Raw genomic sequence first — 24090 nt, forward strand, 5'->3', positions numbered from 1 at the left:
AATGGGCCCCACCCAGTTGTCATGCCCAGCTGCCCTGGTAGGGGACAAGGAGTCCAGGCAACTGGAAGTAATTACAGGCTTCTCGGAGCCCATGGGTGTGACAGGGCTGATGGTGCAGGCTCTCTCTGTTGCCTCAGAAGCTCTTCTCTACCCAAGCCTCTCTCAGCCTTTTTCTAAGTGCTGCATGTGGGATGAAAAATTGGAGTGGGTTTTACCCTTTAAGGGGATTCTTGGCTGGAATAAATCTGGTAGCAACCGACTTGGTCTCCCCCAGCCATTCCCTCCCCCACACTGCTGTACATGGTAAAGACAAAGCTTCCATTTTGGAATTCTGTCTGTGTTTGTGCCTGGCCGAAGGTGTGCTAAAAGGTTCAGTGATGTTAAACATTCTTCCCAGAGGGACTCTGAGCCTTTTTTCTTATTTGACTGAGGTGCCTTGGCAGCTTTGATATATGGAATTAAGGAAAGAAAATTGAGTTTAAAAGAAGTCCACATTAAAGTTTTATTTCCACAGGTCAGACTCGTTCCTTACCCATTTTCAACAATCTTGTCTTTTGGAAGCATTCAGGATATCCTACTCAGCTCGGAGCCAAGAAGGCTTATTTCTTCATGGTATTCTCTTGAAAGAAGATGGGGCATATGAAGACGTTTAGTTACTTTTTTATATCTTCTGCCTAATTTAGAAAAAAATCCAACGTTTCACCAGTAGTTTCCAGTTGTTGTTGATTCTTTGTATTCCCAGTTGAGAATCCTCTTCTTAGAGAAACTTGGTTAGATACCTTACTTAACATAGTTTTATGTGCTAGACTAAGGAGGAGAAGATTTGAGTCAGAGAGGGCAAAGAAGCCATCCTCTGAATCTGAAAAGTGGGGGTCTTGGTCGCCAAGAGGCATTTGCAGAACATCTCAATATTGAAAATAAATACCATGAAGGAAGTGGGTTCAGATGCTCTGTAAAATAGTTGAACCACAAGGTTAAATATTCTCAATGTGTACATGTAGGGCAACCAGAAATGCTACAACCTCATTATTCTCTATTCTCTGAGGGATCTGACCGACAGATCCCACTGTTTTCTTCAGGATAGTGGGCTATTTCTCCCAGTTTCCTGGGACAAAATGTCAAAGTTCTTTTAGTTAATATTTCCATACTAAATGTAGAATTGGTCTTACAGCATTTATTTCTCATGGCCCTTTGGCTTCCTATCTGTTAGAAAGTACCTACATGGAAATAATGTGTCTGTTGATTGATAATTGATTTGTCCCCAGCTTAGAGCTCCCTTTCCCAACTCCCCCTGGCCCCAGCACAAGAGACCTAGAAGTTGGAGAACTAAGATCTTCATATAGCCTCTAGGTCAACTGTGATTTCTGACTAATAATAGCTCAGCCCATCAAACACAATGTTGTGAATCTAAATAAGATATCTGTGAGCTACGCTAGGCCAAGAGAATAATTCACCCTGGTTTTGGCAACTGAAGCAAAGGATTTATATATATATATATATATATATATATATATATATATATATATATATATATATATATATATATATATGTGTATGTATGTATGTATGTATGTATGTATATTTGATCAAACCACTTTTTTTTTTTGTGGGGCAATGGGGGTTAAGTGACTTGCCCAGGGTCACACAGCTACTAAGTGTCAAGTGTCTGAGGTCGTATTTGAACTCAGGTCCTCCTGAATCCAGGGCTGGTGCTTTATCCACTGTGCCACCTAGCTGCCCCCACTATTTTTTTTGATAAAGAAGTTCCTCTGTGTCTCCTTTTGTGGAAATCTTAATAGTCTTCAGGGGTTACTGGGGGGGGGGTCTTAATTTAAAAGGCCTTTGATAAAAGCACATGTTTACAATAAATGGGGCAAGGGAAAGAAAACAATTTCTCATGATGGGAGATGTCTCTTTTTCACAATGGCTCACACAGCTCTTTTATACTTTGATTCCCAAGGACACACAGGCATCCTGTTGGACCAACCAGAGCCACAGCAAATGTTGAACAGAGCCCCAATAGTAGGAATCGGCACCGGCAGCCAGCCAAGAGTCAGAACCATAGCAGCTTGGCCAATGGGACAGGTGAGTAATAATTTACATTGACTTAGGAGAGCAACCCAAACTGAGGCAAGGAGTGTTATATGACAGTTGTTTTAGTATGTTCTTAGGAATCTACCTTTGTCATGAACCAGTGATAAGAAAAAAAAGATGAAGCAGAATTATTGAATGATTAAGGGTAAGAAGGTGGTCTGCTGCCGAAGGAGAATAATGAATCAATTAGTTCATTCTTCTCTTGACTTGCCTTCTTTGTAATGATTACTCTGCCCAGGCCTTACCTATGATGAATGGCTTTCTTTGTTGTTTCATTTCATCATTAAGACATCAGTCAAATGAGATTTTCTTTTGTACAGAAACATAAAGATTTAATTTTTCTAGTCATTTGTACCTTCTTGTTGTGTTGTTTCCTTGGGAATAACCCTTTACTAGTATCCATATTTTCTTAAATTGGAAATCACTGGTTTTAGAATAAGGATTAAGTAATATTTAATTCAAGAAACATCTATTACTTAATAAACATACTATTTATAAGGTACTTTTTTGGGTTTTGGAACGGCAAAGAGATAAATAAGACATTCTCTTCCATTAAGAAATGTATATTCCATTTGCATGCCAGGCTCATGAGTTGTCTTTGCTTAAAATTATGGATGGATTGGAGAAGATATCTGGGCTGTTGAAACGGTTCAGGATGCAAATGAGGTGCAAGACCAATTTGCATTGGATTCTTTTTTCTTTTCTTGTTTTGTTTTCGTTTTCAACATTTGTTTTTATAAGATTTCTAGTTTCACACAACTACCAAACACTCTTCACACAAATCAAATCAGATCTAAATAATTGGAAAGATATCAATTGCTCATGGATAGGCAGAGCTAATATAGTAAAAATGACAATACTGCCTAAATTAATTTACTTATTCAGTGCCATACCAATCAGGCTACCTAAAAATTATTTTATACAGCTGGAAAAAATAATAACAAAATTCATCTGGAAAAACAAAAAATCAAGAATATCCAGGGAAATAATGAAAAAAAATTCACAGGAAGGTGGGTTAGCGGTACCAAACCTGGAGCTTTACTATAAAGCGGCAGTCATCAAAACTATCTGGTACTGGCTAAAAAATAGTGGTAGATCAATGGAATAGGCTAGGCTCAGGAAATGCAGTAGTAAATGACACTAGTAATGTAGTGTTTGATAAACCCAAAGACTCCAGCTTCTGGGATAGGAACTCAGTATTTGACAAAAACTGCTGGGAAAACTGGAAGATAGTATGGCAGAAATTAGGCTTTGACCAACATCTTACACCTTATACTAAAATAAGGTCAAAATGGATACATGATTTAGACATAAGAGGTGATACCATAGGTAAATTAGGAGAGAAAGGAATAGTGTACCTATCAGATCTTTGGAAAGGAGAACAGTTTTTGACCAAACATGAGATAGAGTATATTATAAAATGCAAAGTGGATAATTTTGATTATATTAAATTAAAAAATTTTTGTACAAACAGAAGCAATGCATCCAAAATTGGAAGGGAGGCAGAAAGCTGGGAAACAATTTTTGAGGCCAGTGCTTCTGATAAAGGCCTCATCTCTAAAATATATAGGGAATTAAATCAAATTTATAAGAATCCAAGTCATTCCCCAATTGAGAAATGGTCAAAGGATATGAACAGGCAGTTTTCTGATGAAGAAACCAAAGCTATCTATTCCCATATGAAAAAATGCTCTAAATCTCTAATGATTAGAGAGATGCAAATTAAAACAACTCCGAGGTACCACCTGACACCTATCAGATTGGCTAAAATGACAAAAAAGGAAGATAATAAATGTTGGAGAGGCTGTGGGAAAATTGGAACACTAATACATTGTTGGTGGAGCTGTGAGCTGATCCAACCATTCTGGAGAGCAATTTGGAATTATGCCCAAAGGGCGATAAAGCTGTGCATACCCTTTGACCCAGCAATCCCACTTTTAGGTCTTTTGCCCAAAGAAATCATGGAAGGGGGAAAGGGACCCACATGTACAAAAATATTTATAGCTGCTCTTTACGTGGTAGCAAGGAATTGGAAGTTGAGGGGGTGCCCATCCATTGGGGAATGGCTGGACAAGTTGTGGTATATGAATACAATGGAATACTATTGTGCTGTAAGAAATGATGAGCAGGAAGAGTTCAGAGAAACCTGGAGGGTCTTACGTGAGCTGATGATGAGTGAGATGAGCAGAACCAGAAGAACATTGTACACAGTATCATCAACATTGAGTGTTGACCTACTGTGATGGACTATATTCTTCTCACCAATGCAATGGTACAGAAGAGTTCCAGGGAACTCATGATAGAAGAGGATCTCCAAATCCAAGAAAAAAAAAAGAAAGAAAGAACTGTGGAGTATAGATGCTGATTGAACCATATTATTTCTTTTGTTTTGGGTGCTGTTGTGTTTTTTTTCTCTATTTTGAGGTTTTGCATCACTGCTCTGATTTTTTCTCTTGTAACAGGATTAATGCAGAAATAGGATTAATGTTATTATGTGTATATATATATGTGTGTGTGTATATATATATATCTATATGTATACGTATAGAGATATATAGATATAACCTATACCAGATTACCTGCTGTCTAGGGGAGGAGGGAGGGAGAAAAATCTGAAATTGTAAAGCATGTATAAACAAAAGTTGAGAACTATCTTTACATGTAATGGAAAAAATAAAATATCTCATTAAAAAAAAAAAAAGATTTCTAGTTTCAAATTTTTCTCCCTCCCTCCCCAAGACAGCAAGTAATCTGATACAGGTTATATATGTACAATCACATTAAACAGTTCTGTATTAGTCATGTTATGAGAGAAGAATCAGAGCAAAAAGGAAAAAACCTCAAAAAAGAAAAACAACCCAAACCAATAGAAATAGTATAGTTCGATCTGCATCTCGATGCCACAGTTCTTTTTTTTCCTGGATTTGGAGAGCATTTTCCTTCATGAGTCCTTTGCAACTATCTTGGACCATTGCATTGCTGAGAAGAATCAAGTCTATCACAGTCGATCAACACATAATGTTGTTGATACTGTGTACAGTGTTCTCCTGGTTCTGCTCATTTCACTCAGCATCAGTTCATGCAAGTTCTTACAGGTTTCTCTGAACTCCTCCTGCTTATCGTTTCTTATAGCACAATAGTATTACATTACATTCACGTACCACAACTTGTTCAGCCATTCCCCAATTGATGGGCAACCCTTCAATTTCTGTGCATTGGATTCTTAATAACCCATTTTCAGAGAACTGAATTTTTCCTATTTGCAAAAATCCGGGGCAGCTAGGTGGTGCAGTGGATAGAGCACCGGCCCTGGAGTCAGGAGTACCTGAGTTCAAATCCGGCCTTAGACACTTAACACTTACTAGCTGTGTGACCCTGGGCAAGTCACTTAACCCCAATTGCCTCACTTAAAAAAAAAAATCCATATTACTACAAGCAGAGAAAACTTAGATTCTACCTTTAGGCATGGCCTATTTGCAGGTGGTAAGAGATCTCAGCAAATGCATATTAATTTTTGCCCTTTCCTTTTCCTTTTATTGTGACAGTAAAGCATTTGGCATATTTCCTCATGCTGTCCTTGTGGAAGAGATGAATGGAAAGACAGGCTAGGAGACACATTAGTGGGGCAGATTTAGAACAGGATGCTTAGTGAGGTTCAGCCAAAATAGGTTGGTTCTTATCTTGTGAGGACCTCTCTGGTGGAACGTCATGGGCTGGACCCTCTGCTGGACTCAACCCTGTGCTTTTTAACTTTGATCGTTGACCAAGGCTTATTGAACTTTGAGATGATGCAAAGCTGGGTGGGATAGCTTAACAACAGGATTCAAACAGACCTTGATAAGCCAGAACACTGGGCTATATCTAGTAGGGGAAAAATGTCAAGTATTACTCTTGGTTCTGAAAGTCAGCTTTACAGGTACAAGGTGGAAGACCAGAAAGCAGTTCATCTAGAGAAGATATGGGTGTTTTGTTGCAGGATTAGTAAGAGAGGCCCGCTGTTCACTGGGCTCTTCTGTGGTCAGATCCCAACTGGCATGTTCAGTTCTGGGTCTCAGGTTTGGGGAAGGACATTAATAGTCTAGAGGGTATCCAGAGGAGAACAGCCAGACTTGTGGAGGGCCTCAAGTTTGTGCTGTATGAGGATCAGTTGAAGGCATTAATAATATTTAGCTTGGAGAAGAGAAGACTTAGAGGAGACATGATCGTTGTTTTTGGTTATTTAGATTAGGCTTCTTGTGTTTGGCTTCATGCCTTGTCAAACCCAGCCCTGGATTTCTCTTCCCATCTACCTTTTCTACTTCTACTGGAGGGCTAATGAAAGTGACTAGGTGACGTTACACATCTATGCTGACTGGGTCCACTACAAATTTATGATGCTTGATTTCAGTTGGGCTCTCGCTGCTGCACAGTAATCTTCATAGTCTTTCTGAGTTGACTCATGGTCCCCATAGTGGCTATTTTAGATTTTATTTTCTGTCCTCAAGTGTCTTGTACCACTCTTCCCCTCTTCCTTTCACTTTACCTTTACTTCCTTACAGAGAAAGTAGAGGTTTTCTTTTTTGGACAGTCTCTTCTTTCCTAAAAACACCCCTGTATCGTCCCTCATTCTGTCTTCCTCTGCTGTTATATCTGAGGAAGAGGTGGCTCTTCTTGTCAAAACCACTCCCGTCTGTTTTGGATCCTCTAGGAACTACCTCCATCAATCATTCCCTCCTTCGTTCCCCATCCTCATTCTCTCCCTGTCTGTTGGCTCTTTCTCTCTGTCATTCCTCATTCCAAAATTGCCAGAAAAATCTTCCTAGAGCACAGGTCTGACTGTGTCACTCTTCTGGTAAAGTTTGTTGTAGTTTCCTTTTACTTCTCAGATAAAATACAGATTCCTTAACTTGGTATTTAAAGCCCTTCACATTTAAAGTCTGGCTCCAGCTTACTTTTCCAGACTTACTTGGCATTACTTGCCTCAACTCTTATGTTCCTGCCAAACTGGCCTCGATTGGTGTTTGCTGTTCCCTGAAATTGGCATTCCATTTTCCACCCCTCTGCCATTGCATAGGCTGTTGGCTTCTTATGTGGAATGCTCTCCCATATCACTTCTGCCTCTTGTACTCCAATCCTTAGATTATTTTAAGGGAGACATGGGAAGCTAATCATCCCTCAGTCCAAAGTGTTAAGTGTCTGAGGACGGATTTGAACTCAGGTCCTCCTGACTCCAGGGCCGGTGATCTCTCCACCGCGCCACCTAGCTGCCCCAGTCCAAAGCTTCTTAAACTGTGGGTTGTGAAAAATTTGGCAACAGCAAAAGGTTATGTATAGATACCCAGATATGCAGGGTCACGTAAAAATTTCTTAGGTCAAAGGGGTCATTTGTTTAAGAAGCCCTGCCTTAGCTGATAAATCCAATGTCCTTTTCTCAATCCTCATTCTCCTTGACTCTCTGCAGCCTTTGACACTGTTGATCACTCTCTCCTCCTTGATAACCTCGTCTCTCTAGGTCTTTGGGACACCACTCTCTGTTGGCTCTCTTCCTACCTATCTGATTGCTCCTTCTCTGTCTCCTTTGCCGGATCCTCCTCCAGATAACCCTTTTTTAACTGTAGATAAACCTCAGGATTCTATCCTGGGCCCTCTTTTCTGCTTCTGTAGTACTTGGTGATCTCATTAGCTCCCATGGATTTAATTATCCTCTCTATGCAAATGACTATCATAGTTACTTTTCCTGCCCCAGTCTCACTGTTGACCTCTAATCTTGGATCTCCAACTGCCTTTCAGACATTTCCAACTTTACGTTCAGCAGACATCTTAAACTCAGTATGACCAAAATGGAACTCATTATCTTTCTTCCTGAATCCTTCCCTGTTACTGGCGAGGGGGGGGGGGGTCATCCTGGATTCCTTATTCTCTTTAACCACCCCCTCCGTATCCAAGGCCTGTTAATTTCATCTTTGCAGTGTCCCTTGATATTCCCCCTCCTCTTCTCTGGCATTGCCACCCCTTTGGTGGCATCATCTTACTCCTGGATTATTACAATACCCTGCTGGAGAGTCTGCCTGCCTCAAGTCTCTGCCCACTCCAATTCATCCTCCATTTGGCCACCAAAGGGATTTTCCTAAAGCACAAATGTGACCATGTCACCCCTCTACTTAAATATAACTCCAGTGGCTTCCTGTTACTTCCAGGACCACAAAACTTTGTTTGGCATTCAAAGCACTTCATCACTTAGCTGCTTTAACCCCTCTTACCTTTCTAGTCTTCTTATACGACTCCAGTGGGACTGGCCTCCTGGCTGTTCCACAAACAAGATACTCCATCTCTCAGCTCTGGGCATTTTCTCTGGCTGTCCTCCATGTCTGGAATACTCTCTCTCCTCCATTCCAATTACTGACCTCCCTGGCTTCCTTTAAGTCCCAGTGAAAATTCTACCTTCCACAAGAAGCTTTCTCTTACCCTTTCTTAATTCCAATGCCTGTCTTCTGTTGTTTCCAATTTATCTTGCATATTGCTTGCTTTGTATATATTTCTTTGACTGTTGACTCCCCCATTAGATTGTAGGGTTCTTGAGGGCAGGGACCATCTTTCGCCTCTTAGCACAGTGCCTGGAACATAGGAGGCACTTCATAAATGTTTTTTTTGTTGTTGTTGGTTTTTTTTTGTGTGTGAGGCAATTGGGGTTAAGTGACTTGCCCAAGGTCTCACAGCTAGTAAGTGTCAAGTGTCTGAGGCTGGATTTGAACTCAGGTCCTCCTGACTCCAGGGCTGGTGCTCTATTCACTGTACCACCTAGCTGCCCCATAAATGTTTATTAATTGGTTTTAAGTAAGGCTATCTTCCTCCTCAAATCATCACGCATTTACTCTCTTGTTTCTTGTTGTGTCCCCTATAGGATATAAATTCCTTGAGGGTAAATTGTTTTCATTTTTGTACCTACAGTGCCTTTTATTTATTGGACATTTATTAAATGTCAAATAAATGCAGACATTGCATATGCTTGTTACATACACTGTATAAAACTAGACTAAAAGTTATTTCCTTGCCCCAAGAAACATTACAGTATGATAGATGAGACAAATAGCAGTCAGCCCAAATCTCTCCAACCACTGATAACTGATATGAAAAGTCTCAAGGTGGTTGTCTTAATGTGGTTTCTGCCCCAGCTGGCATTGTCCCTGTAAGGGGCTAAAATTCTAGCTAGTCGGTCTAAAATATCTAATGAGTGGTTGCCAATAAACTATAAGCTTTAACAAGAGTTTAGACTTTTAAGCATTTATTAAGGAGAACAAGAATTTGGTGAAGAGAGAGAGAAAGAGGCCTAGATTCAGCTATCTCAGGAAACCCGCATTTCTGCTCCACTCTTTATGAGAGTCCTGACGAAAGAGATTGAGAGAGCACGCCTTGCCCCTTCTTCCTCCCACAAGCCTCCTGTGAAAACTGGGAACATCCCATCCACACGCACACACAGCTCCAAGCTAATTGGCTGGTAGCTTTGATAACTATCTTAATGTTCCTTTTTTTTGCGTGTGGCAAATGCTTGGAGAAGGTGTTTTTCTCATGGTAGCTTGCAAACAGAAAGGATTTGGAGAGATACAAGTCGGGTGGTGCTCATCTGGGCTAATGTGCTGAAGATTTAGCTGTGAAGGAAGACTTCTAGGGTAGTGGTGTTTCCATGCCTCCAGGAAATATTTTTTGCTATGAAGATACCACATGGGGAAGATATTCAACAAGGGAACCTTTTTCACTGAATTGTACACATGGGAAAACATTTTGAAAGAGAAAATGGAGCAGAATTTCAGGTGCTTGTCATCTTGTGACAGCCAATAAGTAAACTTTTCTACAGAAGGAAAGAAAATTAGATAGATGACTTGTATGAACACACAGTAACTAAAGAAGGGGATTTTAAGTTTTTGAGGCCATCTGATAGGGGAAAATAATATAATGGTATACTGTTTCATTGAAGACCTGAATTACATGATTTTCAAGGTTGTTATAAAAAATGCTACCTGAACTGCACATGAGAGAGACCCTTGTTCTTCGGTGACTTGCATTACCCTGGTTCACACTGTATTAATTGTCCTTCAGTCTAAAAAATGCAGGTGGTAACTACCCTGTGTGTGTGTGTGTGTGTGTGTGTGTGTGTGTGTGTGTGCGCGCGCGCGCCTGTGTGCCTGAAAAGACCACTGTTTGACCAACCGTTGAAGCACTGCACACACATTAAGACCCAGGCTTACACAGAGAATTGGCAGGGTATCCAGGAAGAAAGGAAGAAAGTTTCCAATTCCCATTCCCCTATGCTAACCACTTGAGTATGTCCTAGTACTGAATGAACATTCTGATTCATAAAACTCCAAGGTTTGCTAACAACATGGAAGGAACATTGTGAAATACCCATGATCTTAGAAATTCCAGGCTCTCCAGTTGCTACTGATTTCAACCATGACCATTTAGTCTCATTTAAGTACAATTATTAACATGTGTTGTTTTTTGGCTTTGTACATTTCTTTACTCTCTCTATGCCATACAGTAAGGTCATCTTGTTATCATCCTTTTTTTTTCCTGGTCTCCTTTTTCCCTATCTTCCAAATATTAAATATTTTTCTCCTGTAAAAGTATTCCCTTTGTTTAGCAAGTGCCTTATTGAATACCTGTCAACCAGTCTTCAGTTATTTCTTGGGCATGTCTTGTATGTAAGACACTTTTATAATAAAGAAATACTAACTATGGTCCTTACCCTTAAGAAGTTTCCAGTCAAGTTGGGAAGGCAAGGCGTAAGTACATGAAAATTTAAATTAAAATGTCAGATTTAAATCACAGTATAAGACAGGTCACAAGGTAATAAACACTTGTCAGATGATTGTAGACAATCATGAATTCAGAAGTAGAAGAGGTCTTTGCAGAATGGACTGGGCTTAGAGAACTTCAAAAGGCATAGATTTATCAAGGAAGGCATTCCAGGTGAGAGAATCAGCTTGAGCAAAAAGACAGATTCAGGAAAGCCCAAGGCCTTTGGGGTAGAGAGTGAGCGCAAGGTTCATCTTGGGGGAGCACTGGGACCTAAGAGATAGCAAATGACAAATAAGTTAATGGTGCAGTTCCTGTTCTCAAGGATGTTTTGGGCTTTTAAAAGAGACTTGACTTACACATGTGCAGAAATTAGCATTGAAATGACTAAAAAACCAATAAACGATAGTCTAAAATAAAGTACCAAGTTAAATATAACCAAAACATATGGCATAGCAAGTAGATGTCCAAAATGTTTACCTTTCTTTTTATTCCTTTTAAAAAATTTCTATTTTGTGAGCACACCCATCCTTGAAGACCCTTGATTTAGCCTGCCTGTTGTCTCTTCTCTGCTATAGTTGAGGAAGCGTGAGGTGGTGGACTGCAAGTCTACTCTCTCCTAACATGCTAGTACTAGGATTGTTCTCTCCCGTGCTCCTTAACATACAGTTAATATTAGAGATGGCAGAATCCAAAGGATCTTGAGAGACTGAAATGCAAGTGGTCCCGACTAAGCCTAAGCCAGTCAGATAAAAGATAACCTGGGATAAATGCCTTGTTTGCTTTGGTTCAGAGTTTGGATTTTGTCATTGTACGGACTTTCCACATAGAAGTTCCCTCCATGAATGCCCATCAGCAGTCTTAGAGAGGTTTCCAGGGCACGGAGGTTGTCATTTTGCCCTAGTTACACAGCTAGTATATGCTTCAGAGGAACTTGAACTCGGCTCTTCCTGATCCCAAGGCTACCCCCATTGAAGGTCAGTTTAGCAGATCCATCACATGAGAACAGACATGGCAGCCCAGTGTGACAGCAGTTCATGTGCAAAAAATCTAGTGATTTGAGTGGAGTGTGAGCTTGCTGTGTGCCAAGAGTGTGATGTTGGTGGCTAAGAGTGCTGGTGGCTCTGACACACACCAGCTGTATGTCCCTGGCAGGGCCTCTGACTTCACAGCAGTTCTCGGAGATCCTCAACTGTGGATCAGGCCCCAGGCTGTGTCGGCAGAGTCAGTTTGCTCACTAAGAGCTCCCATGCCAATGGAATAAGAGGTTCTATTCCCCCCAGCCCCTCAAAGTGCTACGTGTATTCATATGCCACCTTGTTCTTTTTTTCTTATGTCATAATATTAATAGTAAGAATAACAACAACAACAACAACAACAAGTCCTTCACATTTTTATAGTGTCCTGTAGTTACAAAGCATTCTTCATAAATGATCACATTCTAGCCTTACAGCAACTTTGTACAATGGGCCGTATAAATATTAGATCCATGTTATAGAGTAGGAGTTGGCAAACTATGGCCCACAGACCAAATCCAGCTCACTGTTTGTCAAAGCATAACTTTTATATTTAAAATAGTATTTAAATTTATATTTTCAAGTATTGTTCACAATGTAAAAATATTGTTTAAAATCATTTAAATTAAAAAAAAACACCATGAAACGTAAAAACATTTAAGGGGGCGGCTAGGTGGCGCAGTGGATAAAGCACCGGCCCTGGATTCAGGAGTGCCTGAGTTCAAATCCGGCCTCAGACACTTGACACTTACTAGCTGTGTGACCCTGGGCAAGTCACTTAACCCCCATTGCCCCGCAAAAAAACCCCAAAAAACCCAACCCCCCCCCCAAAAAAAACATTATTTAAAATTTAAAAACATTGTATGGCTTGTGGGCCATCCAGAAACAGTTGGAAGAATGGATTTGAGTCTCAGGCAATAGTTTGACTGCTCCTGTTATAGAAAAAGAGTCTCAGAGAAAAGGTACTTGGTCATGGTTACACAATTAGAAAGTGGAGGATAGGGCCCTTGGACGAAGACCTGCTGAGGACAGTTCCAGGATTCCTGCTCCTATACCGTACTACTCCTTATTGAGAAAACCAAAGGGGTGGAGCCTGTGGGAAGCACAGGTCTGACTTGGCCCCATTCTGGTCCAACTGCACTGGGAATGTTGTGTTCAGCTGGAGGGGCCCTATCAGATGAAAGCATTTCCAGAGAAATGCCAGGAGGTTGCTGGAGGGTCTGGATGCCATGTTAGTTGGGGAACAATGGAAGAAACTGAGTGTGTTCAGTCTAGAGAAGGAAATGCTCTGGGGAGACATGATGGCTATCTTGAGGTCCTTTATGTGCTGTCATGGAGTGGAGGGAGTCAGTTTGATTTTGTGCTTCAGAAGGCGGAAGGGGGACCACTGGGCAGAAGTTTCAAGGAATCAGGTTTCAGCCCAATGTAAGAAAAGAACTTTGCAGCATTGAGAGCTGTCCAGCAATAGAAGGGGCTTCTTCCCACCTCTGGGGAGGGATTCCTATCCTTTTTGGGAGTCTGGAGTAGATGACCGCTAGAGTTTCCTTCCGATCCTAGAATCACATACTTGTGTGCAGCGTTCTGGTTAACAACAGCATGCTCAAAAGGCTTAGAACAATTAAAGCTTTAAAACTGTTCTGAGAAAAAAACAAAAACAAACTTCTGAAACTTGGGGACACCCTGGAGAGAGTTATATACTCACATACTTCATGCAGGCTACAGATTTCCAGGATTTAGAAGATCAAATGCCTCAGCTTAATTTTATTTTATCTTTATCAATTTCATCTGTGATTCAGATGACGTTTCAGGACCTTGGGTTCCCATTATGAACACCAATTATTATTGTATTGGTGAAGCTTCAAATAGATGATAGAGGTTTCAGTTGGTTAGCATACCAAATAAACCAATACTTACTCCAGTTTCCTTTGTAAGCTAAAGGAGGAGAGACAATATGGCCAACTGGAAAAGTGAAATAACCATTTGGGAAATGACACTTTTTAATCCTGCCAATGGTGTGGCTTGCGATCTTTGTGTTCTTTGATATAAATCCTAAAATTTCAGAGCCTTGGTTTCTTCTTCTGTACAGTGAGATGTAATCTTTGCCTGCTTCCTTTAGTATGATCTCCTTCAAGGATTGATAACACAGAAGTACAAAGCAGAGGGAATTCTGTCTGTTAGAAGTTGTTGCCAGAAACATGCTATGTTAGCCTAAAAGATAAATGCAGAGCAGCTCTGGATGGGGGGGGGTGAATTCTCTCTCTCTCTCTGTCTCTCAGTAATAAATATCTTTATGTATAATTTTGAATTCCAAATTTTATCCCTCCTTCCTTCCCTCTCTTCCCCCCTCCCTGACGTGGTAAGCAATCAAATATGAGTTATGCATGTGTAAAACGTTACCATGTTAGTCATTTTGTACAAGAAAACGTGAAAGAAAGTGAAAATAGCATGCTTCAGTCTGTGTTCAATCAGTATCAGTTCTTTCTTTGGATGTGGATAGTTTGTTTCATTAATAGTCCTTTGGGATTGTCTTGGATTGTATTGCTGAGAATAGATAAGTCATTCACACTTCTTCATCAGACAATTATTGCTATCTCTGTGCACAACGTTTTCTTGGTTCTGCTCACTTCACTATACATCAGTTCATACATGTCTTTCCAGGCCTTTCTGAGGTCATCCTACTTGTCATTTCTTATAGCACAATAATATTCCATCACCATCATATACCACAGCTTGTTTAGCTGTTCCCCAATTGATGGGCATTCCTTTGATTTCCAATTCTTTTTTTGTTTGTTTGTTTGTTATGGGGGTTAAGTGACTTGACCAGGGTCACACAGCTAGTAAGTGTCAAGTGTATGAGGACAGATTTGAACTCAGGTCCTCCTGAATCCAGGGCCGGTGCTCTATCCACCACACCACCTAGCTGTGAGGCTAGATTTGGGATCAGGAAGAGCCAAGTTCAAGTTCCTCTGAAGCATATACTAGCTGTGTAACTAGGGCAAAATGACAACCTCCGTGCCCTGGAAACCTCTCTAAGACTGCTGATGGGCATTCATCTAAGATATATACATATTTAATAGAAATATATGATCAAAAGCCATTTCCCAATAGGTAAGTGGCCAAAAGATATGAACAAATACTTCTCAAAAGAACTGCAGATTATTAACAACTATATGAAAAATGCTCTGAATTAATAAGAGAAATGCAAATCAAAACACCTGTGAGGTTTTAGGGGACACATAGCAAGTTGGCAAAGATGACAAAGGATGGGAAGAGTCCGCATTGGAGGGTTTCCAGAAGGATGGGTGCACTAGGGTACCATTGGTGAAGCTATGAATTGGTCAGACCCTTCTGGAAAATGAATTTGGAATGATGGGAAGAAAGTGATTAAAATATTCATATCTATTACTAGCTGTGTGACCCTAGGCAAGTCACTTAATCCTCATTGCCCCACCCCCAAAATATTTATACCTTTTGACCTAGAGATTCCTCTCCCAGGCATCTACCTCAAGGTGGTCAGTGACAAGAAGAGAAGCTTCATATATGCCAAAATTTTGGTAGTGACACTTTTTGTAATAACAACTGGAAACACAGTATACACTCATGGATTGGAGAATGGAAAACTAATTGTGGTACATGCATGTAATGGAATATTACTGTCCTGTAAGAAATGAATGTGATACAGAGACAACATGGAAAGATTTTTGTGAGCTGATAAAAAGGAAAATAAATGGAATGAGGAGAATTATGGGCAGGGATTGCCACCAACACTAGCACAATTGAAACCGACAGAGCTTGGTCCTGGAGAATAGAGAGCGAACATATACACATAAGACTCACATGTATTACATATACATATAGTCATAATGTGATAATAGATGTAAAACAAAGGTTTGCTAAGTACTTTGCAAATGCGATCTCACTTGATCCTCAAAACCACCATAGGAATTAGGTGCTGTTATTATTCTCATTTTACAGTTGAGGAAACTGAGGCAAATGGCTTGAGTGACTTGCCCAGGGTCACACAGCTAGTAAGTATGAGCCTGGATTCGAACTCTTGTTCCAAGTTCCGTGCTTTATCCATATGAGAAGATGCCTGGGTGCCTTCTTCTGCTTCTGTGTGTGTGGAACATGACATGTAATACCAGACTTTTTGGATATATTGGTTTTGAGGGATTTTTCTCCCCTCTTGATTGTACCCTTTATTGTAAAAGATGGGTCCCTGGGAGGGGCAGGGAAGAGGAATGCAGTGTGAAACATAGATAATTAAAACAAAAGATATCAATAAAAACTTAACAGTTAAAACAAGATAAGGATAAAACACATCATTTGGGCCTACAGACTTTACACTGGCCTCGCTGCTTTCTGCCGGTAGTGTTCCCTCATTATCCTGGTCACATCTGTTCTTTCCTGCTGTCCTTTCATTGGGTTAAAACAGAAGCATTTACCCATAGCAGCCTGCTAACTACATCCTTATAAGAACCTAAAAAAAGCATCCCAGAAGGAAGGTGGTATCTTCCATTTATTTTAGAACCTCTGCCTGATTCTTTTAGGCCCTGGGCATGTGTTCATGGCAATTTTAGAAGCTATGCTAAACCGATAAATGTATCATTGCTGCTGCTTCAATGATATGAGAATGTTCTAGGTTCTTGTGCTAGCAAAGATAAAGTAAGTTTAGCTTAAGGTAAAACTGAGTGATGGGGATAAAAAAGCAACTGGCTGATTCATTGAGTTTTTGTACTTTCAGTGAATGGAGAGTCTGCAACAGCCACTGATCCTGAAGAACGGCCCGTGGTTGGGGTGACTTCCCCGCCTGCTGCAGTGTCAAGTGTGACCCCTAACCCCGGGGCTACCTCTCTCCCAGCCACGGCAGAACCCAGGGAAGGGGAGGAGCCGGCTTCCAGCGTGGCTGCCCAGCAACCCCTCGCAGCAGCACAGACTTCGGAAACACTGCCTCCTGGGTAAGTTGCTTCCTCTCTGGGCTCAGCCCTTCTCTTCCAGAAAACTGGGGCTCCTTCACTAATGCAGACACCAACTGCATGGCTGGTTATTGCCAAGTGGTCAGCATTTCTGAGAAAAGGGAGAGTTGCTGGTAGTACCTGGCCTGGTGGGAAAGGTAGCCTTGGAATCTCTGTTGCCTAGAGGGAGTGAAATGAAGGCTGCTTTCTTTCACATCTTGAAGGAAAACCTTAACTTAAGCATATATCTTTTAAAGGGAACAAGAGCTTCATTTAGTGGGGCTTTTGCTTAGATCTTCCCCCAAAAGAAATCAGGGAAATGGCTTTTTTTCTCCTTTAAATGTAATAATTTATTTTTTTTAACATTCATTTTTAAAAATTTTGAATTCCAAAATTTCTCCCTCCTTTCCTCCCTTGCCCCTTCATCGAGAAGGCAAACAATTTGATAGAGGTTATACATGTGTAGTCATCCAAAATGTATTTCTATATTAGTCATTTTGTGAAAGAAAACACAGGGCAAAAAAACCCCAAACCCAAGAAAAATAAAGTTTGAAGAAGTATGCTTCAGTCTGCATTCAGACTGCATCAGTTCTTTCTTGGGGTGGTGGGGGGGAGGGGAGATAGCATTTTTCCTCATGAATCCTTTGGAACTGTCTTGGATCACCATATTGCTAAGAATAGGTAAGTCATTCACAGTTGATTATTGCATAGTATTGTACTTACTGTATACATTGTTCTCCTGGTTCTGATCATTTTACTTTGCATCAGTTCATGTTAGTCTGGGAAATAGCTTCTTTCAGGGTATTATTGTATTGTCTGAAGCAGGAAGCTGGTCCACACTGCTGAGTGTTTCAAGCCATGGTAAGGGGGACAGCCACGCCCTGGCATGGTCCATTTCTCCCTGCCTTCACTGTTGGGCCGACAGTCAGTCTTATTTTTAAAATTTTTTAATTTTATTTTTTGTTCCAAATAACTTTCAGTAGTCATAGACTTTAGAGGAAGTGAGAACTAGCTGTGATGAGTCACAGGGAGTTTCAAGATTGGCTGTGTAGTCAGGCCTCCGTGGAGTCATTACCTCCTGGCCATGGTTACAAAGACCCCCTCAAGGGAGGGGCATGTGTTTAAGTTTGCTTGTTTTATTTTTGTTGTTTTTTGGTGGGGCAATGAGGGTGACTTGCCCAAGGTCACACTGCTAGTAAGTGTCAAGTATTTGAGGCCGAATTTGAACTCAGGTCCTCCTGAATCTAAGGCCGGTGCTTTATCCAGTGTGCCACCTAGCTGCCCCTTTAAGTTTGATTAGAGGGCTTGGTCTAGGTCTGCTTGCCAGCCATAGGCACTGCCGCATGTTGGCAGTTCATTGGTAGTTCTGTTATCCCACTGGACAATATCAGACCACTGACCAGCGAACCAGCATCCACCCATGTGGTTGGTGATATTGACCTATAGGCTGCTCTGAGACATGATCAGAAGGATGTTTTGTTTTCTAATTAATAAGATGAAAGGAGAGAGGACATAGCAGCTCTGTTATTTGACTTATTTGCTAAGGATGGACTTAAAGGGGGGAAAAATCTGTACCAAATAGTCTATATTTGGTGTTCTATATATCGGTGCCAAATCTAATCTGTAACAAAATAGAGCTCCTTTATTTGTTACAGCAAAAAATGTGGAAACGGCCCGTGCATTCAGTAATTGGGGAATGGCTGAATATATTGTAGTATGTCAGTGCAGTGAAATACAGTTTATTTTATCTTTAGAAAGTGACAGATGTGAGGAGCAATCATAGGTACTCCCTTTTATATATTGCTTTTAACATTTGCAAAGCATTCTTCTCAGTATAACCCTGCAGAGGAGATATGGAACATGCGTGAGGTACAGGTTTTGTTACCTCCATTATATAAATGAAGAAGCAAGGCTTCAAGGCATAGGAAATAACTTCTTAAGCTCACATGAGCTAGCAAGTATCAGAATTGGTACTTGAACCCATATCTGCATGGTCTTGAATCCAGTGCCTCTGCCCCATGCCTCCCTAAAGATATGTAGGAAAGAACAAAGGAAGACTACATAGGTCAGAAAGACCCGGGCGGGGGGTGCTGTCTCTGGCACAGACTAGTAGTGTGCTTGGGACCCTAGCACAGAATCTCTTGGTGTCCCTGAGAACTCTCTAAGATTTAAATATATCACACTCTCTCTCTCTCTCTCTCTCTCTCTCACATACACACACACACACACACACACACACACACGCTTATGTGTGCACAAACCTAGGATAATGCAGGGTGAAGCCAGCACAGTCATGGAGCTCTCTTGGATAAATTAAAAAAATTTTTTTAAGAATGATATTAAATAAGTAGTACAGTGAGTAGAATGCCAGGTGTGGAGTCAGGAAGACTCGTCTTTGTGAGTTTAAATCTGGCCTCAGACAGTTACTAACCATATGGCCCTGGGCAAGTCACTTGACCCTGTTTGCCTCAGTTTCCTCATCTGTCAAATAAGCTGGAGAAGGAAATGGCAAACCGAGCTAGGGTCTTTGCCCAGAAAACCCCAAATGGGGTCATGAAGAGTCCGACACAACTGAAAACAATTAAAGAACAAAAAAACATTTTTAAAACTTGAAAGGGAAATTGGAAGGGTGTGGAGCTTTTCTCTTAGTGCATACCTGGCTATAGTGTCTCCAGCCGAGTCCTTTTAAACTATCTTTAAGAGCAGAGAGTTTCAACTCCATACACATCGAATGTCGCAGCCTCCCCCTTTTCAATACCCAAATTATGGGAGGTGTGGGCTGGCGACAATGAAGGATGAACTAAATAACAGCATGGAAAAGTTTTTGTGCATTGTGTCTCCTTGTGTCCCGTGGCTCCCTGCTGGGCTGGTAATGTGTGGGGATAAATACCTGAGAAACTTTGTTTAATCTTTCATTTCACGTCTGCGGTCTAATCTGGGAGCAAGAAGCCAAATTATTTGGAGGCAAGAAGGCCGTTTGAGGGAGAAAATAGCTGCCTCTATTCCCTGTGAGCTGTTTGTTTTCCTTTTGCGAAAGCCGCTGCCTGGAAGGTTGGGGCTTCACTCGTGTGTCCGTCACAGGTAATTAGGGTTAACAGCTCAGTGTGTCTTTATGTAGAGTGTGTGTGAGGGTTACTGTTCTCAGGGATTGGCGCTTCCTGTTTCCAGTCAGCTCTGAAAAAAGCTCTCTTTATTCATGCCCCAGCTATGGCTGTGTGCCCTCCTCCCTCCTTCCCCCTGCCGCCAGCTGAGCCTCTTGTCTGGGGGCCTGGGGTGCGTGACTGAGGAACATCTTCTCCCAGGGGCATGTAGAACCTAAGCGAGCCTGCCCACGTCTCTGCAGTCGGCTTTCCAGGTCAAGGGTGCCTCTGGCCCTGATGATGGGTGTACGAGGTGTCCCCCTTCCAGCATGGCTCTCCAGCTCTTCATCCAATGTGTTGAGGGTTGGGGTAATTGGCCGGTTGTTTCTGTGCCAGTTGTTGCTTAGTGTTGTCTCTGCCCATATCATTGGAGAAGCTGGCATGGAGGAGAGCAGAATTGAGGCTTTCTGTTTGTCAAGGGAGATGGAGCAAGACAAGACACTAAGAAGTCCGTGTTTCAGTGATCTTCATGCCGTACATCCTCCCTGCCCATTTTTTGGGGGCTTCGGCATTCTCTGCCTTACAGGTTATTTATTGGCTCCCCATATTGGGACATCCCTTGTATGGGCCTGGTACTTTCCCCCCCTCTGCGTCTTTGCTCAAGGGCACTCCTTGTACAAGGATGCCATTACTTACAGTGCCCACCTGTGAAAATCCTATCTGTCCTTTAAGACCAAGGTCAGATGCCCCTTCCATGAAACCTCCACTGATCTTCCCTCTACCTGCCCTAGTCAGACAAAAACAATCTTTCTTGACACACCTTTCTGCCCTTCTTTGTACCTCTCTTAGGCTCTTATCAGGCTTTGTTACCTATTATAGTCATGACATAGCTGTGTTGTATCATTCCATTTCTGCCGTGCTGTGAACTCTGTAAGGTCAGGGAGTCTTGCCTCACTAATCTTTGTGTCTTCTGTGACCTAATGAGTACGTTTCTTTAGCTTGTAGGTTCTCAACGCGCAGTAATTGAGTGGATGAATAAGTGAGCGACTGTATCCTGTATTCAGTGCAGTTCGTCAAAACATAGTTTGCACTCTTTATCTTTAATGAAAACGGGACATTCACCCCACTCTAATTCGCTTCTCAACTGTTTGCGGCCCATTCACTCGACAGGCTACATTCATCTTTTAATGGCTAAATCCGTGGTCTTTCCCCAATTTTTGTTCTGATTTCTTTGAAGCTTTTGACTCCCTCCTCTTAGATATTCTTTCCTCTCAGTTTCCATGATGTTGTATTCTCCTGGTTCTATTTCTAATTGCCTCATCAGTCTTCTTGCTTGGCTCATCCCTCATCTCCCACCCAGTCAGCCTGGCTTACTCTCAAAGCTCTGTCCTGGGCCCTTCTGATCACTCCTCTTGGCAATTTCATTAGCTCTCAGGCACTCACTTATCATTTCTACATAACATACTCTTAAATATACAGATTGAGTCCTAATCGCTTTCTAGTTCAGCAACTACTTTCTAAGTATCTCCATCTGGACGTACCCTAGGCATCTCAAACCGAATGTATCCAAGTCCAAACTCATTAAATTTTCTTGTCTCCATACTTCCTGTTGGAATCTTACTCCATCCTTGCATATTTCTGTTCAGAGCACCACTGTCCTTCAAGTTCTCAGCCAGCCTTGACTCTTCACTCTGACTCACACACCTTCCCATTAAGCCAGTTGCAAAGTTCTGTCTACAGCATCTCTTGTGTCCATCTTGTACAACTACTCCCCTCACCTAGAGTCTCATCCTCTCTGGCTTCGACTGTTGGAAGAATGGGCTAATTTTTCTTTCTGCTTCTAGTCTCTCCCCTCTCCAAACCATCCTCCACACAGATTCCAAATTAGAAGTCCCAAGATGCAGATCTGATCATGTTATTCCCCTGCTTCCTGTAGGATAAATAAAAAACTCCTCAACCTAATGGGTGAGCACTCTGCTCTTCCATTTCTATCTTCCATTGCCAACACTTGGGATGATTCCTCGGTGCCCATTGCACTCCCTATATTAGCCATGGTTGGCTAGCTGCCCCTTGTACATGACATGTAGTCTCTCATTTCTCCACTTTCATACAGATTGTTTTTTTAATTTATGGAATAGGAATTATGGATAGAGGTTTCAAAGAGGCAGATTTCTTCTCAAGGCAAAGAAAAAATTCTAATAATTAGTGCTATTCAAAAGTGGAATATGCTACCTTGGGAGGGAGTGGGTTTTCCCTCATTTGAAACCATCGAGGCATGGGCTGTACTAGTTAGTTCATGAGATCTCTTACAGCACTAAAATTATGCCATTCCAGCTTATCTGTTATTTTCCAGAAATTTAGTGTCTACACCTGTATGCATTGGTTCATATGTAGCCTGATTACAGCAGAGTACTAAAGGGCTATCACCTCCTTTTTCCTGAATGCTAAAATTCTTAGAAATACACTACGATCACATCAGATTTCTTGGCTTTTATGTAATGCTGTTGTCTTATTGAGTTTGCAGGGAGCTAAAACCCCAGGATGGTTTTCAAACTATTGCCTTAGAATTCTTCCTCCATCTATTGGTGAAACGGATAGAAGGCTACAGAAATATAAACTACCCAGAGTAACAAAACAGTCAGTCAGCAAACATTTATTAAGTGCTTACTGTGTGCCTGGCATGACACTACACACGGGGGATGTGAAGAAAGGCAAGACAAGAAATAGATCAATCAGTCTTAGAGAAGCTGAGTGTGTCCAGGTGACTTTGTAATGGAGTTTTGTCATACATTTGAGGAATAAATCATCTCTATGCTACATCAGGAGTTATTCTACCAAACCCTTTCTATGAGACCAGCACGGTCTGATTCTTAGGTTGTGTCAGGAGGTCCCGTGTTCAGATCTTGCCCTAGACACTTCCGAGCCATGTGGTCCTGTTCAGATTGCTTAGCTTTGGAGTGCTTCAGTTTTCTCATCAACACAGTAGAGGCTTTCAGCTCCAGGCCCCCCTCCCCCCCCCCTTGGCTTTCATGACATTAGCACTGGGTGCGGTATGTTTGTTCTCCCATTACCTTGCTAACTGCCATGTCTTGGTCCTCAGCCTTCCCCCTTCCTCCCCTTCATCTGTTCTCCCCGGTGGTCTCACCCAGTTCTGTGGCTTCAGCGATCTGGTTTCACATTCAGTAATAATGGTAATGCCAGTAATAACGGGCATTTCTTTAGTGCTTTAGAGCTTGCAGAAAGCGTTCCACACGTTATCTCATTTGATGGTGTGTGGAAATATGGTTCTCCCAATTGTCCTGTGAGGTGATTACCATAGTTATTAGCGTCTTCATTTTACAGATAAGGAAACTGGGGAGGCCAGGTAGCTTCCTCGTCATCAGTCACACGGCTAGTGTCCAAAGTGGTCTTGAAATGGAGGTCTTCTTGCCTTCTGCTCTGGCTCCCTTGCCACTCAATCACTTGCTTTTCACGTCTCCCCAGTAATGCCTCAAACTCACTATGTCCGAACCTGAACCTGTTCCCTTCTTTCTTCAACTTGCTTCTCCTCATGGCTTCTTGATTTCTACAGATGGTACCACCACCATTCCAGTCACTCAGGCTGGAAGCCAAGGAGTCCTTATTGACTCTGCTTCCTCCCATTTACTATAGCCGGTCCATTGCCCAATCCTGGTAATTTTGCCTCAGCAAACATTGATTTCTCTTCCCTTCCTCTATTTTTTCACTCAGACGATCACTAGTTCAGGCCTTCATCATCTTTGAGCAAGACTGTTATAATAGCTTCCTAAGAAATCTTCCCACCCACCAGTCTCTGCCTTCTCTAGTTGGCCCTTTGCAGGACTACCAAAGTAATCTTCCTCATGTGCAGATCTGATTACATCAGTCCCTTTTGCTCAAAAATACTTGAGTGCTTCCTCATTCCATATGGAAGAAAATACAGACTCTTTAGGAGTATTCACATCTTCAGAATTATTCTAATTTACTCCCCAGCAAGTGCTCTACAGTCCAGCTAAACTGGATAAATTGGGGTTCTCTAATCTCATATCCCTTCTTCAAACCATACATTTTCATAGGCCACCCCTCCACCCCGGTGCTTAGAGCAGACTCCATTTACCTTTTGAAATCTTTTTTTTTTTTTTTTGGTGAGGCAATTGTGGTTAAGTGACTTGCCCA

The 24090-nt window shown here is 41.6% G+C and overlaps 1 protein-coding gene across 7 annotated transcripts in view; it reads left to right on the top strand.

Annotated features, from left to right (window-relative positions):
- WWP2 (WW domain containing E3 ubiquitin protein ligase 2) overlaps positions 1–24090 on the top strand; it is a 120981-nt gene that overhangs the window by 50350 nt on the left and 46541 nt on the right. For all 7 annotated transcript variants that reach the window (XM_043985718.1, XM_043985715.1, XM_043985714.1 and 4 more), the window contains 2 exons: positions 1961–2085; positions 16627–16840. In XM_043985718.1, coding sequence (XP_043841653.1) covers positions 1961–2085; positions 16627–16840 — 339 coding nt within the window. The remainder of the gene's footprint in view (positions 1–1960; positions 2086–16626; positions 16841–24090) is intronic.

This window comes from Dromiciops gliroides, chromosome 2, assembly GCF_019393635.1.
Source record: "Dromiciops gliroides isolate mDroGli1 chromosome 2, mDroGli1.pri, whole genome shotgun sequence".
NCBI lineage: Eukaryota > Metazoa > Chordata > Mammalia > Microbiotheria > Microbiotheriidae > Dromiciops > Dromiciops gliroides.